Source organism: Carettochelys insculpta, chromosome 8 (genome assembly GCF_033958435.1).
Source record: "Carettochelys insculpta isolate YL-2023 chromosome 8, ASM3395843v1, whole genome shotgun sequence".
Classification (NCBI taxonomy): domain Eukaryota; kingdom Metazoa; phylum Chordata; order Testudines; family Carettochelyidae; genus Carettochelys; species Carettochelys insculpta.
Window position 1 is genome coordinate 39,690,848 of NC_134144.1, and position 15,952 is coordinate 39,706,799.

At 42.9% G+C, this 15,952-nt stretch overlaps 1 protein-coding gene across 5 annotated transcripts in view; it reads left to right on the forward strand.

Annotated features, from left to right (window-relative positions):
• The first annotated feature begins 2,849 nt into the window (after positions 1-2,849).
• The window catches only part of TTC21B (tetratricopeptide repeat domain 21B), a 77,070-nt gene continuing 63,967 nt past the window's right edge, over positions 2,850-15,952 (forward strand). For 4 of the 5 annotated variants that reach the window (XM_075000603.1, XM_075000601.1, XM_075000605.1 and 1 more), the window contains exons 1-5: positions 2,850-2,944; positions 3,226-3,355; positions 4,346-4,456; positions 9,439-9,605; positions 11,071-11,193. In XM_075000603.1, coding sequence (XP_074856704.1) covers positions 2,924-2,944; positions 3,226-3,355; positions 4,346-4,456; positions 9,439-9,605; positions 11,071-11,193 — 552 coding nt within the window. In that variant the 5' untranslated portion in view covers positions 2,850-2,923. Of the gene's footprint in view, positions 2,945-3,225; positions 3,356-4,345; positions 4,457-9,438; positions 9,606-11,070; positions 11,194-15,952 lie in introns of those variants that run through there. The other variant, XM_075000607.1, reaches the window with a different exon arrangement.

Below are 15,952 nucleotides of genomic sequence, written 5' to 3' on the forward strand. Positions count from 1 at the left end.
TGTTAACTGGAAACTAAACTGCCAGTGTCAGCTAACAAGACTGCTGAAAACCTAACACAAATCACCATAGCCTTGCTCTGAGAACCTCCTCAGACAAAACCAGCATAAGGAGAGATACTTATCAAGTGTAGGACCAGTCTTAACAAGGCCAGTTCAGTCAGGGTATGTGTGTGGCTCACTTCCAGCAGCTGATGGGGAGCAGCAAATGTAACCACCCTGAGGTATACTCACACCTGGGGCCTTTGTACATGAGCCTCTACAGTTTATGCTAATTGGCTGTCAGTTATGGTGTCAAAGAGAGTCAGTCTTCCTTTCTGTAAATGGGGCAGTGAACAACATCCAATAGGTGTGTGGTTTATATTGATACCAAGAGAGTGGAAACTGCCTTTGTAGTGAGAGAACCATTGTAAATCAGTATTCAGGCCTACGGTAATTGTGTTAAATTTGCAAAGGCAGGTCTTCACCACCCCAGAAGATCGACCTGCTCAGGGTTGATTTTCCAGGGTTCAATTTCACGCATTTAGTAGAGACATGCAAAATTGACCTCTTAAGGGGGTCAGAGTTGACACCTATACTCCCAGCAAGAGATGAGGAGTAACGGAGGTCAGCTGGAGAAAGTCAAGTTAGCTGAGCACAATACAAGGGTGGAAAAAGTACCCAAAAAGTTACTTGAATAAAAGGACTGCCACTTTGATAAAAATGTAATTAAGTAGAAGTCAAAGTGTCCTTTTGGAAAACCACTTGAATAAAAGCACAATGACATTCCATCTTAATTGTACTTAAGTATCCAGAAGTAAAAAGTAGTCAGCCTACTATGGTTAACAACCTGAGTTATAATAGGAAAATATTTTTTCACACATACACATATACATATGTAAAATGTGTGTGTGTGTGATAGAATCAGAATACTAGAACTGGAAGGGCCCTCAAGAGGTCGTTAAGTCAAATCCCTTGCCCTCCTGGCAGTACCAACCACCATTTATATCATCGCTGTTAGATATTTATCCAACCTGTTCTTAAATATCTCCAATGATAGAGATTCCACAACCATCCGAGGCAATTTATTCCACTTAAATCACCCTGAAAGGAAATTTTTCCTAATGCCCTACCCAAATCTCACTGGCTGCAGTTTAAACCCATTGCTTTTTGTCTTATCATCAGAGACTGAGGAGAATATTTTTTCTCCTTTCTACTTCTAACACATTTTTAGATACTTGAAAGCTGCTGTCATGTCCCCTCTCAGCCTTCTCTTTTCCAAACTAAACAACCCCAATTCTTTTAATCTTCTCTCATAAGTCATGTTCTCTAGACCTTCAATCATTGTAATTGCTCTTCTCTGGACCTTCTCCAGTTTCTCCACATCTTTCCTAAAATGTGGTGCTCAGACCTGTACACAGTACTCCAACTGAGGCCTAATCAGTGCAGGGTAAAGTGGAAGAATTACTTCTCATGTTTTTCTTACTGCATTCCTGTTAATGAGTCCTAGAATCAAGTTTGCTCTTTTTTTGCAACATTGTCACATTGTTTACTCAAGTATCGGAGGGGTAGCTGTGTTAGTCTGGATCTGTAACAGCAACGAAGGGTCCTGTGGCACCTTATAGACTAACAGAAAAGTTTTGAGCATGAGCTTTCGTGAGCACAGACTCACTTCATCAGATGCTGGTCTTGGAAATCTGCAGGGCCAGGTATAAATAAGCCAGAGCAAGGGTGGGGATAACAAGGTTAGCTCAGTCAGCAAGGGTGAGGCTTACTACCAGCAGTTGATCTGGAATCCATTCACAGTTGTTGTTTAAGCCAGAGCTGAGGGCATCGAATTTGCAGATGAATTGTAGCTCAGAAATTTCTCTTTGGAGTCTGGTCCTGAAATTTCTTTGCTGTAGGATAGCTACTTTTAAGTCTGCTACTGTGTGGCCTGGGAGATTGAAGTGCTCTTCTACGGGTTTTTGTATATTGCCATTTCTGATATCTGATTTGTGTGCGTTTATTCTTTTATGTAGAGACTGTCCAGTATTGTTTACTCATATACTTAGCTTGTGGTCCTGCTTGTAGCAGGCTGGAAGTGGAGGCATGGCTGGGAGGGAGGTGCAGGAATGGGCTGAGAGTGGGGAGTATTACCTGAGTGAAGTACAAATACTGGAAAACTGTACTTGAATCGTTCAGCTAAGTATTTCTACTCAGTTACTTTCTACCTCTGAGCGCTATGTCAATTTTAGCTATGTGATTGGCATAGAACTGCATATCAGTGGTTGACTTTCTTACTCGAGTGTAGGCATAGCCAGAATTGCAGCTCTGCTGTTTCTCTTTGTACTTGGGTTTTAATGTTTTAGTTTTATTCTTTGCAGTGTGCATTAAGCTCTGGATTTGACAGACCCAGGAGCTGGAGACAGTTTCAGAGAAATGCCCTTTCACTAAAGCTGTCAGATCCCCAATCATACAACTATGGGGGAACTAGACCTCATCTCCTTTGAGCCAACTGACCATTTAAGCCACTGGGACTCTATGTTGTGCCCGGAGGCGACCATTTCAGCCAAAGCTACCAGGACTCAATGTTGTGCACCTGTCTTTTTGGTCTCTGAGCCCAGTTCCTCTGGGAGATGTCTACCAGCTCCTTGGGCTCCTTTGGGGCGATGGTCTCTGCCCTGTGTGCTCCCCCATTGAAACCTCTCACCTGCCCCGCCCCGCCAAGCAACAGACCTTCCTCCAGCCTCGCTCTTCTTCCCCAAATGTCCTATTAATGCACGTCATTTCCCTGACTCCGCCCCTCTGCAACTAGCCAATGGAGGCGGTTTTCTTTGCATGGCTACGCCCCTCCTCGTTGCGAAACAACCAATGGAAATGTGCTCCCGCTCCCTTCCCAAAACGCTGCTCGACTAGCTCGGGAGGCGCGTTGCCTTGGTTACCGCTGGGGTTGTATTCTCTGGCCATGGAGGCCTTGGCGCAGCGGGTTAGTAATGATGCCCCCTTGGGTGCAGCCGCGGTACCTTCCAGACTCCCACCGCTTCGCTACTCCCTCGCCCGGCCTGTCCCCCCCCCCAGGCCGCAGCACCGGCCGAGCTCCTAGGGTGGTGGGCTGCAGCCAGGCGGGCAGAGCGCTGCTTGGCGGGGGAGTGGCCGGCGCAGGGCCGCCGTTGCAGTGATTGGGGCAGATGGGGCCTGCCGGGGCGCAGGGCGGCAGCTCTCAGCATTGCCGTGCCCTTGTGCGTGACTGTACCGCTTCTCTTGCAGGCGCTGCTGAGTTACTATTGCCAGGAGGGGTATTTCCGCCACGTCCAGCTGGCAGCTAGCGAGGGGCTCAAGAAGTTTGGCGACGACCCCGTGTTCCTGTTCTACCGGGCCTATGGCATGATGCTGGAAGGTGACCGGCTGCTTGTAACACGCAGACAGGGAAACCAACAGCGGCACGTCCCAAGCCGCAGCCCCTGAGACGCGCCGCTAGTTCTCTAGGGGGTTTACGACAGAGCTCTGAGTTGCATTTTTAGGGTCGTTATTAGATGCATTTTCCAAGCGCCTGGAGGCCCAAGTGGAAGCCGGGGTTCCCGTATGTTGTGCGTGGAAGAGAGTAATGTCTTGAATGGATGAGGTCCACAAAGGGTAGAAGGTGAAAGTGGGACACAGACGTAACTTGCTCTAAAGCTTTCCTGTTAGCCTTTATTTTCTTTATCTTAACTAATCAGTCCAAACTGTGATATTGGAATTATTTTTATATACTTTGAGTTCTGTGTTAAGGGGCTTTGTTTGGACTTACTACTAGTCCTATTTATAGAGTTGGTTTTGGAAAATGGAACTTGGGTTCTCAGCATATTAAGAGTTTTTCTTTCTCCTTTTACTGTATAACAGATGTATGCCTGGCCTACAGTAGGATATGAATTCAGTATAACCACCTGGTTGGTTGGTGTGTGAAAAATCCACATCCCTGAGTGATACAGTTAAACTAACCTTACCCTCCCACCCCCTACCTCAAACAGGTTCTCCTGTCAGCCTAGTGCCCCCTAGAAGGAGGCAGACTAACTTTGTCAATGGGAGAAGCTCTCCTATTATAGGTAATGTCTTCACTGAAGCTATACAGCAGAGCAGCTGCATTGCTGTGGCATTTTAAATGTGGACAAGCCCTTAGACAAGCAAGTGAAAGTGATTTGGTGAAGAGTAATGCCACTTGTAGGTAAAGTGCTGTTAAATACACAAAATAAACATCTTCAGTTCTTTTTCAGGTAAATATATCAATAGTGAATATACTGTACAGTGTTAATATATGAAGTGTTGATTATAGCAGTAGTAGTTAAAATACTTTCAGGGAAGCGTGAGTTTTAAAAGATAATTGTCACTTTGTATTTTCTTGTATTTTTAGGTCATGTTCAGGAGGCTATTCGAGAACTTGAGTCTATTAAAAACAAACAGGAGGTGTCCCTTTGCACAATGATGGCTCTGATCTATGCACATAAAAAGAGCTCTAATCCAGGTATCTTTGTTGACAATGTTATTGTTTTTCTATATTTTACATATTCTGCTAATATTTGTAGTAAATAAAGCTGCTGGAAATCTAACCTGCAAAATACTGCAGAATTTCAACTTAAACAAAAATGTGTGCTTTAATCCTACAACTAAATGTAACATTTAATATAATCAGATGAAATTTCACAAAATTGTGTACAGAAATTAATATGTAATCAATAGCCGTGTACTTGCAGAGCTGTGTTTTTTTGACACATGAAATGTTTCTCCTCCTCCTAAGCATTTGACGTCTTTCCTAAGCCTCTAATTTATCTGCATCCAAAAGATCAGTCAGAAAATATTTTTCCTTTTTAGGGGGTGTGCATTTCTTAGTTTCCTGTGTAGCTTCATTGCCTTACAGTTTTTAGTGCCAACTTCTGTTCTGCTTAGGAACCCTTCCTTGCCACTGTCATATGTGTGTTGGACTTTATTGAGATGACCTGACCAATGAGTATTTGTGTACATAAAGTATGAAGGTTAGAGTGGCATTGAAGCATCAGGGCTGAAAATTCCTTTTTGCTTGATATACTACTATCTAAGTTCTCTCACTTTTTTTTTTTTTTTAAATGAAGACATATTTCTGGAGTTTGTTCCATGGGAAAAAAATATCCGGCTATGCTTTTCATTTTCCAAGAGGATAGGTCTTTCATGCATTGCTGAAGCATAGGGTTCCTGATTTTCACTTTGGTGATAAATAAAATGAGGAGTGATATAATTTGCTTACCAAAGTAAACTCCATGGTGTTGGAACATAGTATTTAATATATACCACAAAGTGCGCACACATTGCTGACTTACTTGTATTGTTCCCAGTATGAAGTTATTTAGAATATTGAAGCTTTAGAAAGGTTATCCCAAACTTGATTAAAGATTTTAGTGACTGTCTTTCTACTAATTCCTTAAGCATTAATCATATTATACAGAACAGGTAACAGCATTAAAGTAATGTTTTAATGACTGTAAAATGTTCTGTATGATATGATCAAAAGTTTAATGTAAAATGTATTATACTTTTTGTAAATTAAAAATAGAAAACAGATTTTTGCAATGCAACTTCTAACTAGGGAATTGGAATGTGTTCAAAAATCCTAATCATCGTTGCAAGAGTTACCTTCCTTCATTTCCAGAAGTTATTATGGTTACTCTGTCCTCCAGGTGCTGATGGAAAGCTTATTTTTGGTAAGCATTGATTGATCAGTGCTTCATGGGCATCTTTCACTCTGAAAAACAAATTTTAAAATGGTATTCTGTGAGCTTCTATATTTGTGATTTCCAAATGAAAATTGCCTCAGTTTAAATGAGAAACATAGTCTTTCCAACAGGTAGTCCTATAAGCTCCACCTGGGATCTGAAAGTTGCACTGTATTTCTGTCTTGTGCATTACATCTTGTATTAAGTATTCTACTGGTCAAATTTTGCCTGTGTTTTCATTAGCAGAGGCCAGACTTTGACATTACAGTTAAAATGTACCAAAGTAATCAGGATGGCTTTGACTAATCCTAAGAAATGTATTTGAGTTAGAGACATGTTTTAGTTTTTTTTTTTTTTTTTTTAGAGCAGAAGGGCACATTAAATAAAAACTTGAATGTTGAATGTTAAAAGCTGTGGTGTCTTTGGAATATAGAGGAGAGTCTGCAGAGTTTTGGAGAGAGCAGGTACTCTGAAGACTAACAAAAAAAAAGTTGATATGACTATAAAATAAGGTCTTGAAGAATCACGTGCCATGTCTGCTGACAAGCTTTCTGTTCTACAGGTTAAAACGCCCATATTCGGCATTCTCTCATCCAGCAACATCCACTGTCCAGCAGGACCATGGATCTTGAAGGACGTGAGAGTCCCAGGGCTGGGAGTAGAAGGGACAGACTGGTGGGGAGGCGGGGGGTGAGTGTGCAGCAGCATCCAGGGGCCCTGTGCTGGGAACAGCTGCAGGGAGCAGTAGCCTAGGCTGATAATCTGGCAGCCCAGGCTCATGACAGATTATTGCAGGGATTAGGTGGGAATCAGGGCCTGAGAAAGCTGTGGTCCAGGCTGCATGCAAGACTATGGCCCCCATGAAGCTGGGGCTGGGCAGGAAGCAATAGCCTGGGGAAGCTGTGGCTGGGGAGCCTGCAGACGGAGAGAGTGGGGCAGACAGTCCAGGAACAGTGGCTGAGGCCAACGGGGGCAGAATTGATCATTCCTGTCCAGCAGAATCCCTGGTCTAGGACGACTCAGGTCCTGAGGGTGCTGGACCAGGGAGGTTGAACCTGTGTATAGAGTTTCATATAATACTCATCACCATAGTGTCTGAAGTCATTCCAGTAGTGCATTAAGCAATGTGTCTAGATGTCTGTCATGTATTTTATCATCTTCTCAGAGGGAGAAGCATGTGTAATGATGTTTTGATAGGGTATTTTTGTTTACTAAATGTATTTATTGCATTTTATTTATATTTGAGGTTAGGGTGAAAAATTAACCCAACTGTGGAAAGTGCTGTGGTTTATGACCATCCTTAGTTCTGGGGGGAGTTCATTCCACAGTCTCAGTAAAGAAAGATTTACCTCCTGGATAGATTAGTTCGATCTTTTATTTTCCAGAGTTTCTATTGTGCCAGAGGTTGTTGAGTTTGATCTTTGTTCCAGTGTGTTGGGTGGTTAGGTATCCTGGGCCCAGGCACGATTCCATGTGGAAGGTAAGGGCTGAAACATTGACTTTCATTTGAAGTGTTGAAAGCAAGCCAAGAGTGTGGAGAAGGAGTATAATGTAAACTCCTTCTTATATGTTGTTTGTTAAAGTGGAACTCTCAAATAACTGGCACCAGCCCTTGCTGGCTCCGCCCCTGGGTTTTCCCAGCTGGGGCTGGGGTTGCCAGCTCCTAACCTCTGCGCTGCTGGAGTTCTCTGGCCCAGCCAAGTCTGGGGCTGGAGTTGCTGGCAGGACTCCATCCCCTGCTGGTTCCCATGGTTCTGCTGGGGTTAACCTATCCAGGGCTGGAGATGCCAGCTTTCAGCCCTGGGGCTGCTGGGTTTCCCCTGCTCCTGGTGGAGCTCCGCTTCCCAATGGAGTTCCTTTGTGCTACTGGGCTGCTGGCAGAGCCTGGGGCTGCCAGCTTTGCCCCGTGCACCCGCAGAACCCTGCACCTGGGGACTGCCAGCAAAGTGGGGGGCTACTGGTGTTGTCCTGCATCCTGGCAGAGCCTGGGGCCTCCAGCAGAACCCTGCCTGCTGGCAGAGCCCAGCATGTGCAGAGAGTTCTCCCAGCCCTGGGGCTGCTGGAGCTCCCTGGACCAACACTCCACTGGCTCTTCAGGGCTGGAGTTGCTGGTGGGGCTCAGCCCCCATCCAGCTCCCAACCACCTTCAGCTGTGGGGCTGTCAGGGTGCCCTGCCTCCTTTCATGTTATCCTGCCTCTGCTTCTTTAGCTGCCTCTCTATTAAGCAGCATTTTTGAATATCTGGCAACCTCCTGATCTGGGGCTTGCCAGATATGAAAGAATTTAAGAACATAAGAACATAATGGCTCTAACGGGTCAGACCCAAAGGCCCATCTAGCCCAGTGTCCTGTCTTCTGACATAGGCCAATCCCAGATGCCACAGAGGGGGTGAGCAGAGCAGGTAATCATCAGGCTTTTTCTACATGGGAATCAGGTTAGACTTCCTTATCGCCATCAAGAGCCAACTGCAGCTAATTTTCTGCCTGTAGCTGACACACCCAAGCATCACCTCTGGATCCAGCCTAGTGCATGTTTCCTGTGCTCACTAAATTTACAGTAGTACACTCATGGTGGCCTTTGTTGCCAAGAAGGTGGTCTATAGGATTCTGAAATAGTTGGAGTTTTGAGTTCTGAAGGTTTCATTGAAGCTGTTATATGTGTTATCTTACTGTAGTTCAGGTAAGAGATACCAAAGGCATGAATAACTGAGCCAATGTCTCTATCAACCAAGGTAGGGTGAAGTTAGTTAGCCTGCTTGAGATAGTAGAACACATTATTTGCGGTCATTATGATATGAGCTAAATACCAATGAGGAATCCAAGAGCACTCATAGACTATGGAATGATTTGGCCTCTGTGTGTGTGTGTGTGTGTGTGTGGGAGAGAGAGAGAGAGAGAGAGAGAGAGAGAATCATAAGGTAAAGGAAACCACATTGTGGCAGCAGATTGTTCAGAATTGTTTCCTTTACAACCTGTTTTTTATCAGCTTCACCCACTTGCTCTTTATCCAGGAGCTGATCTCATCCAAGCCCTGAACCATCTTGAGGCTGTGGGGTGAAGGATGCTGACCCAAAGTTCTAACTAGCTGTGTTTAGCACAGTTACATGAGCCCCATAAACCTGAGTCTTCAGACTTGGGCTTTGAGACTCAGTGCCGTGGGATGCTGCTTGCTGTGTAGACATACTTGAAATGATGGCTGATGACAGAACAAGAAAACATGGTATTACGTTGCAGTGGGGAATAGCTAGGTTGGATATTAGGAAAAACTACTATCTAAGGAGGGTCGTGAAGCACTGGAATGGGTTAACTGTGCAGTAGAGGGAAGCTCCTTCCGTACAGATTTTTAAGATGAGGCATTACAGAGCCCTGACTGGATTCTTTTTGTTGGGGTTGGTCGTCCATTGAGCAGGTGGTTGGGTTAGGTGATATCCTGAGGTCTCTTCCAACCCTAATCTTCTGTGATTCTTGTTTTGGGAGGTCCATTGTAGCTGCAGAAATGTCAACGAGTAGTTTGCAGAAATGCTTCTCTCCAGAGCATTGTCCCTAATATACTTGCTGATGCAGCACCTCTATTCTTATCTTTTATAGTGACCTGTGTAACGGGGGAAATTTAGACCACCAGCTAGTGTGGGAATGTTAGAGCCTCTGGCAATGTGCTTTGCTTTGAGGTGCCATGTTTATGTGGCATCTGCTCTTATTGTATGATGACTTTGGTAAGATACAAACAAAATTTGTAAACAGTCCCCACTTACTATTTTCAGATCGAGATGCTATTTTGGACCTGGATGCTAAAATGAAGGAACATCGTAAAACAGCAAGTCAGCAGGCCTTGTACTTTGCAGGCTTGTTTTTGTGGCATCTTGGGCGTCAGGACAAAGCCCGTGAATATGTTGATAGAATGATCAAAGTTTCGAATGGTAGTAAAGAGGTAACTGCTCATTTTTGTATGAAATATTAGTTTTATACATGGAAAGTTATACTTGACTTATTGGCCTTCTACACTGTCCTCCTTTAATATATCTGCTACATGCTCCAATATTTCATTTAATGCTGAAAAAGCATTTTTGAATGGCTGGTACTACTTGCAATTTGTGAACACTGAGCTCTTAGACCTCTTTGATCCATTAAATGAAGAGCAAGGTCTGTTGTAGCCAATAAAAATATTTAGTTAAGTAAAATACAGTTATCTTCAGGCAAAATAAATTTGAATGGCTGCGTATGACTGAGGCTTCTGGTTCATGGTTTAGATGTTTACTGGAAGGTGCCACCTGCCTTGCATTAGAGTTGGGACTTTACAGAATATATTTATTCAACTTGAGAACATTTTTCAATTTGTGTTTTTCGAGTCAACAAAATACAATTGAGCTCTGGTATGGAGTTGTATAACTGACTAGTGAGGGTGAAGAAAAAGGGGGGAAAAACAGAGGAGCAAGCTCAAATACATGTTGGACTTTCAAGACTAAATATGTGTAAGGAGAAAAGTACTACTTATTTTTTGTCAATACTGAAAACTGTTGTGCCTGCAAATGATAGTTATTTTATAGTCTCCTTCAGTAATGAACAAAAGACCATCATTTGGATTTACTAGCAATTTTCAGGGTTGGCTGATCTTAAGAGTCCTTCATTTGGTACTTTGCTATGACACATTCTTTGTGACAGTATCTTCCTCTCATTTCTCAGTGACTTTTTCCCTGTTTTAATCAAGTCTCTTTAAAAAGAGAAGTTGCAGGGTTAGTTTAAAAATACAGCACATTGCTTTTGTACATACTCATCAATTGTTGCCTGCTCTAACCATTGCATCTTTGTTACAGGTCACATGAGTGCCTTAGTGGATTTGTCAGCTGTTGTTCTAGACTTTATTTTTATCCATGTTTGTTAGAATTAAATACCATATCACAGTTTATTTTACTTATTACTTTAAACCATGAACTCTAAGGCTATGTCTACATGAGAAGATTCTGTCAACAGGAGTCACTGTGGGAAGGGATTTCCTGGCAAAACTTCTTTGACAGATTGTGTCTCCACAGAAAAACAGATTGAAAGAGCAATCTGCTCTGTCGACAGAGCAGCCAGACCTCCTGATCTTCTTTCGATGGAACGGCTGCTCAGAAGCTCTACAAACAGGGCTGCCTGGTGAATCAGGAGCCCTGTCTGTCAATAAAAGGGCCCCCGAGCATACTACACAGCTGTTTTGTTGACGAACAGTCAGGAGAGGCGTTATACCTGAACAGGGAGAAGTGTGATGCTGCCAGCAGATGTGCCAGATTTTGTTGACAAACTGTTCACAAAGTGCATGTTGTGTGTAGACACTCTGTGGTTTTTCCTGAGAAAACCCCAGCTTTGCTGAGAGAACCTCTTGTGTAGATATAGCCTAACCGAATTTTCTTTGACAGGGATTGATTTTGAAAGCTTGGATTGATCTCACCTGTGGAAAAGAGGCGTATATTAAAAAAGCTGTGAAATACTTTGATGAAGGAATGCAAGATGGGACTGACCCTTTTGCCCTGCTGGGTAAGGTGAGTTCAAGCTATTATTTTAACACTTCCATAGTATATTTAAAAATATATTTAGGGCTATTGAATGAACTAAAAAACAAACTATTGCACAGGTGAACAATAGTAGAATCTTATTTATTTAAATATTTTGGATGTTTTCTGCATTTTCAGATATATTAATTTCAGTTGCAGTACAGAATACAAAGTGTACATCACTTTTATTACAAATATTTGTAATAAAAGCAATAGTATTTTTCAGTTGGTCTAATACAAGTACTGTATCGTGAAAACTGAGTTTTCAGAGCTAGAATTAAGTACAAAAAACTGCATTAAAATTACGTAAAAGTTTAGTTACTACAGGTCCACTAAATTCTATTTCTTGTCCGCCTAGCCAAAAGTTTCTTTACATTTTCTGGAAATAATGCTGCCTGTTTTTTGTTTATAAATTCACGTAAAAGCAAAAGGAACCTTTCACATGGCCTTATAGCCACTATCACATAATGTATGTGTGCTAGATGCACTAAAGTTTCATATAACTGTTGATGCTTCAGCCACTGTTCTAAAGGACTTGCATTCGTGATCAATAATGATCCAAAGAAGTGCCGACCAGTGTATGTTCATTTTCATCATCTGAGTTTCCACCAGCAGAAAGTTGATTTTTTTTTTTTTTTCATTTAAGATTTCTGAAATTATGTTCCACGTTTTGTCCCTCAGATTTGGACAGCATTTCAGATTTTGCAACTTTAGGTTGAGTGCTTTAGCTGTCTTTTAGAAATAACACATTGGTACTTTCACTGCACATCTGACAAATGCAAAGAAAGTGTTCTTTTAAAATGAACAACATATCCTGGGCCATCATCCAAGGCTGCTATAACATGAAATATATGGCAGACAGTAGGTAAAGCATAGAGCAGGATTCATATAATTCCCCCTCAAGGAGTTGAGTTACAAATTTAATTTAAAAAAAAAAATCAGTGAGCATTGTTAGCATGGAAATGTGCTCCCTGAAATGGTGGACAAAGCACAAGGGACATAGGAACGTGCAGCATATCTGCCATATAATGCCTGCTACCAAATTGCCGGGTGAATGCCTCTTCTCACTTTCAGGTGACACTAAAATAAGCAGGCAGCATTATTTCCCATAAATGCAAACAAACTTGTTCCTCATAAACAATTGGCTGGACAAGGAGTAGGAATGAGTAGACTTACTGGGGCTAAAGTTTTACTTTTTTTTTTTTGTAGTGCAGTTTTGTAATAATCTACATTTGTAAGTTTGCACTTGTAATGTCACCATGTTAACATTTCAATACTTGCATCAGGTAAATTGAAAAATACTATTCCTTTATATTTATATTTTGGCAGTTCAAATATTTGTGATCAAAATATAAAGTGAGTAGTGTATACCTTGTATTCTGTGTTGTAATTCAAAATCCCGAGAAACATTCAGAATATTTAATTTCAATTCGTATTCTGTTGTTTAGCAGAGTGATTAGTTTTTATAATCATGATACATTTTTTGAGTTAATTGCTTCAGTTAACTATGATTGGCAGCCCTGAATATTTTCTGAACATTTTACCCATAGTACCTCAGTGAAGTTGGTAACTATTGTGAGGAAACTAGGAAGAGCTGCTAAGTGATTTGCCCAAGATTACAGAAGTCATCTTTGGGATTAAAAATCAGGAGTTTCTACTGTTGGTCCTTTGTTCAGATAGCTAATCTGCGCTGTTCCATGCTCCAGGATGATAATGTCCCCTGTTTATGCCTTGTATATTTTCCTGAGAATATAAATACAAGAACAGTTCTCATATAGGGCACTATTAACACACTAAAAGAAGATATGGAAATAAACTTAATGGTGTTTTTTATGAGGGGCTAACATTTTTGTAACTCTAACTGTAGACTTAATAGGTGTTTGCCAAACTATAAGCCTTCCTATAAATGTCATTCAAGAAAACCATATAATTGTAAGCATTAGGCACCTGCAAGCGTACAGTTAGGACGGGCTCCTGAGACAGTGGGGGACAAGCCAGAAGTGACATGTAAGAGCCTTCCATTTTGTTTGAATGTCAGCTGCTCTTCCTGGGTGCTCTGTAAAGACAGCTTGCTATTTTGCTTTATCTCTGCTCTGACTCTGGCATTTGAGTTCTCCTGGCCAGTCCTGGCTATAGTGTTCCCTCTTCAACTCAACTATGAGTCCCTCTGCCTCGTGATGCAGGGTGGCAAAGGGGCCACATTCTAGCTAAGGAGCACATGAGCTGGAGCTACTAGGAACATGGGACCAGCCAAAGCTGAATAGTGGACTTGCCAGGATAGTGGAGCACAAATCTGGGAGCAGGAGATGGGCGTAGTCAGTGGGAAACAGAGAGAGGCTTTGTGGGAATCACCCCATTTTCTTGAGTCTGTTCCAGTTTGCCTGGGACATCTTTCAGCTCCGAATCCCAGATAAGGGTTCTGGAATTGAGCTTTGCTTGGACCCTCACAGGACAAACACTGCCTCTGAACTACACACAGTTGTTTTTTATGGGTATGAGATATCCATAAAAATCTCTGCTCTGGCTATAGATGGGCACAAGGGGGCACAAGTGGGTCATGACTTACTGCTTCAGTTACTGTTATGTACTGAATTCTTAATTACGGATTGCTTTATCTGGATTTGTTTAATAATCAACTTTCCTGTATTACAGTTCTTGTCCTTTTTGATTTCCCTTTTATTTTTTCTCTGGTAAACTGCTGATGTGAAGCCTGTACTCTTTAGTTATAGTTAAACTAAACTTCAGTGGGTGGACTAATATCTACTCATGCAGAGTTTGGTGTATTTTAAGCACTTGAACGTGTTTAGAATATAAGCTTCTTACTCCCAAATGAAAACATGCTATTGGCTGGTATGCTTTTCTTACCAGTAAACACCATGCTAAAATATACTCTGTGGACTAAGTATGAGTACAGTGAACATATACAGAGATCATCTATGTTAACGCAAGTGCACAAAAGATGCCTTAGTCTCCTGCATCTACTTAGTAAACTAACTTTTGCATTATCAGGTAGTAAGTTACAGTAAAAACAAATTTTCTTTCATTTGGTCACTGCACCAAAAAATAAAAATTTTGTCCACAGTGTTTTAAAATTCTGTAGATTTTTGTCAGTAAATAAATGTGGAAGCTGCAGCGTGGCAGTGGAGAGCACAGGCAGCACTGAGGTGGGAGATCATGTTGCGGCCTGTGTGCTTTTTCCCTTACCAACCTCTCTAGTTCACACACTTGGTGGTGAGGCTGGACCCTACCTTGAGACAGTACAAGAACTACTCCTATCCTTCATTGCCACTCACACCAAGATAGTGAGCAAGAGTGGCAGATTCTGTCCCATGCAGCCAGGCCTTTCCCCAATCCAGACGCAGCCCAGCAAGATCCAAGTGCAGGGGGAATCCCAGTGTGGTGTGAGAGGGTTCTCAGTGAAACGATATGGTGCATGCAGCATGATGAAGGAATCTGTGTTTCTGGGATCTGGATGCACAGTGGATTGTTGGGCAAGTTCTGGGTGTATGGTTGGGGACAGAAGTTGATTGTGGGTGGAGTTGCCAGATTTTTGGGGAGGGTTTGTGGGACAGGCAGTCCCAGCCGTGGGATCACCAGCAGGGGGAGCCGGGGAAGGAAAACCAGGAGCCCTGCTGCTGGGAGTCTGCTGCACCGGTCATTGGGATACACTGCTATAAAACAAGACAACGTTGACTGCATTGCCTTATGTACTGGAAGCGATGAGCTGCATGCATATCTGCAGGCACTCCTAGGATGAGGGTCTTGTCTCTGCTCCGCACCCTCCCCCTGCCAGGCGGCAGCAACACCCCACTGGGCAATCACTGCTTTGCAGAACCAGCACGCCCAGCACGCACTGTGCCCAGAATAGGCTGGGGACAGGATCCTGCTGCATGCCCAGAGAGGCCAGGGCTAAAGCGGAAAGGCAGAGACACTGCTAACCTGTCTCTCACGGAGACAGGAGGGGTCAGCACACAGCTGATGGGGACAAATCAGCACAGCTAAGAGGAGTGAGATTCAGGAGGAGCCTGGCTTTGGGAGGGGAAGCCAGAAAATGAACCAGAGAAGTGCAGGGGAGGGGAAGAGACACCCAAACCATTCTGTATCTGTTTGGAGTAGGCTCACTGCAGCCTGCTGCACCACGCTGTGCTCGAGCTCAATGTCGCAGCAATAGGGCCAGCCCTGCCACTGCTGTCTTGCCCAGTTGAGCACTGGCGAGCCCTACCTACCCCATGCTGACTCTGACCTGGCCAAACACGAGATGGAGAGGAGGGAGAGTCGAGTGCTGACCAGTCTGGAGATATTGTTTCAGCAGCAGCAGGGCAGGGACATTAGTGTCCAGAGCTGCAAATAACTCTTAAAGGAGCCACAGGTTGCTGACTCCTGTCCTAGGCCTTACTATGTAGGAGGAATTCTTGAACAAATGGACTTATGGATACACAGACATATGTTTCTAAAAAGTTGTTTCCTTTTTGCAGAAGAAGTTGTGGTTGAGAATTGCCTCATGTTAATTTACAAGTAAAACATCAGAAAACTATTCACAATATTGTGCATCTATGGCAGTGTTAAAAATGTGTGTACAGGGAGTAGTAGGTGGAGACTTGCTTTTTGAGTTCAGTCACCGGTGTGGTTTGTGATGGGTCGTAATTTAAAATGTAAGGTGGAAACCCAGTGCTTCTGCAGATGAGAAGCACATACATAGGGTTGGGGAAATATGTCTCTGAACCTGTTTAAAAATATTAATCTCAGG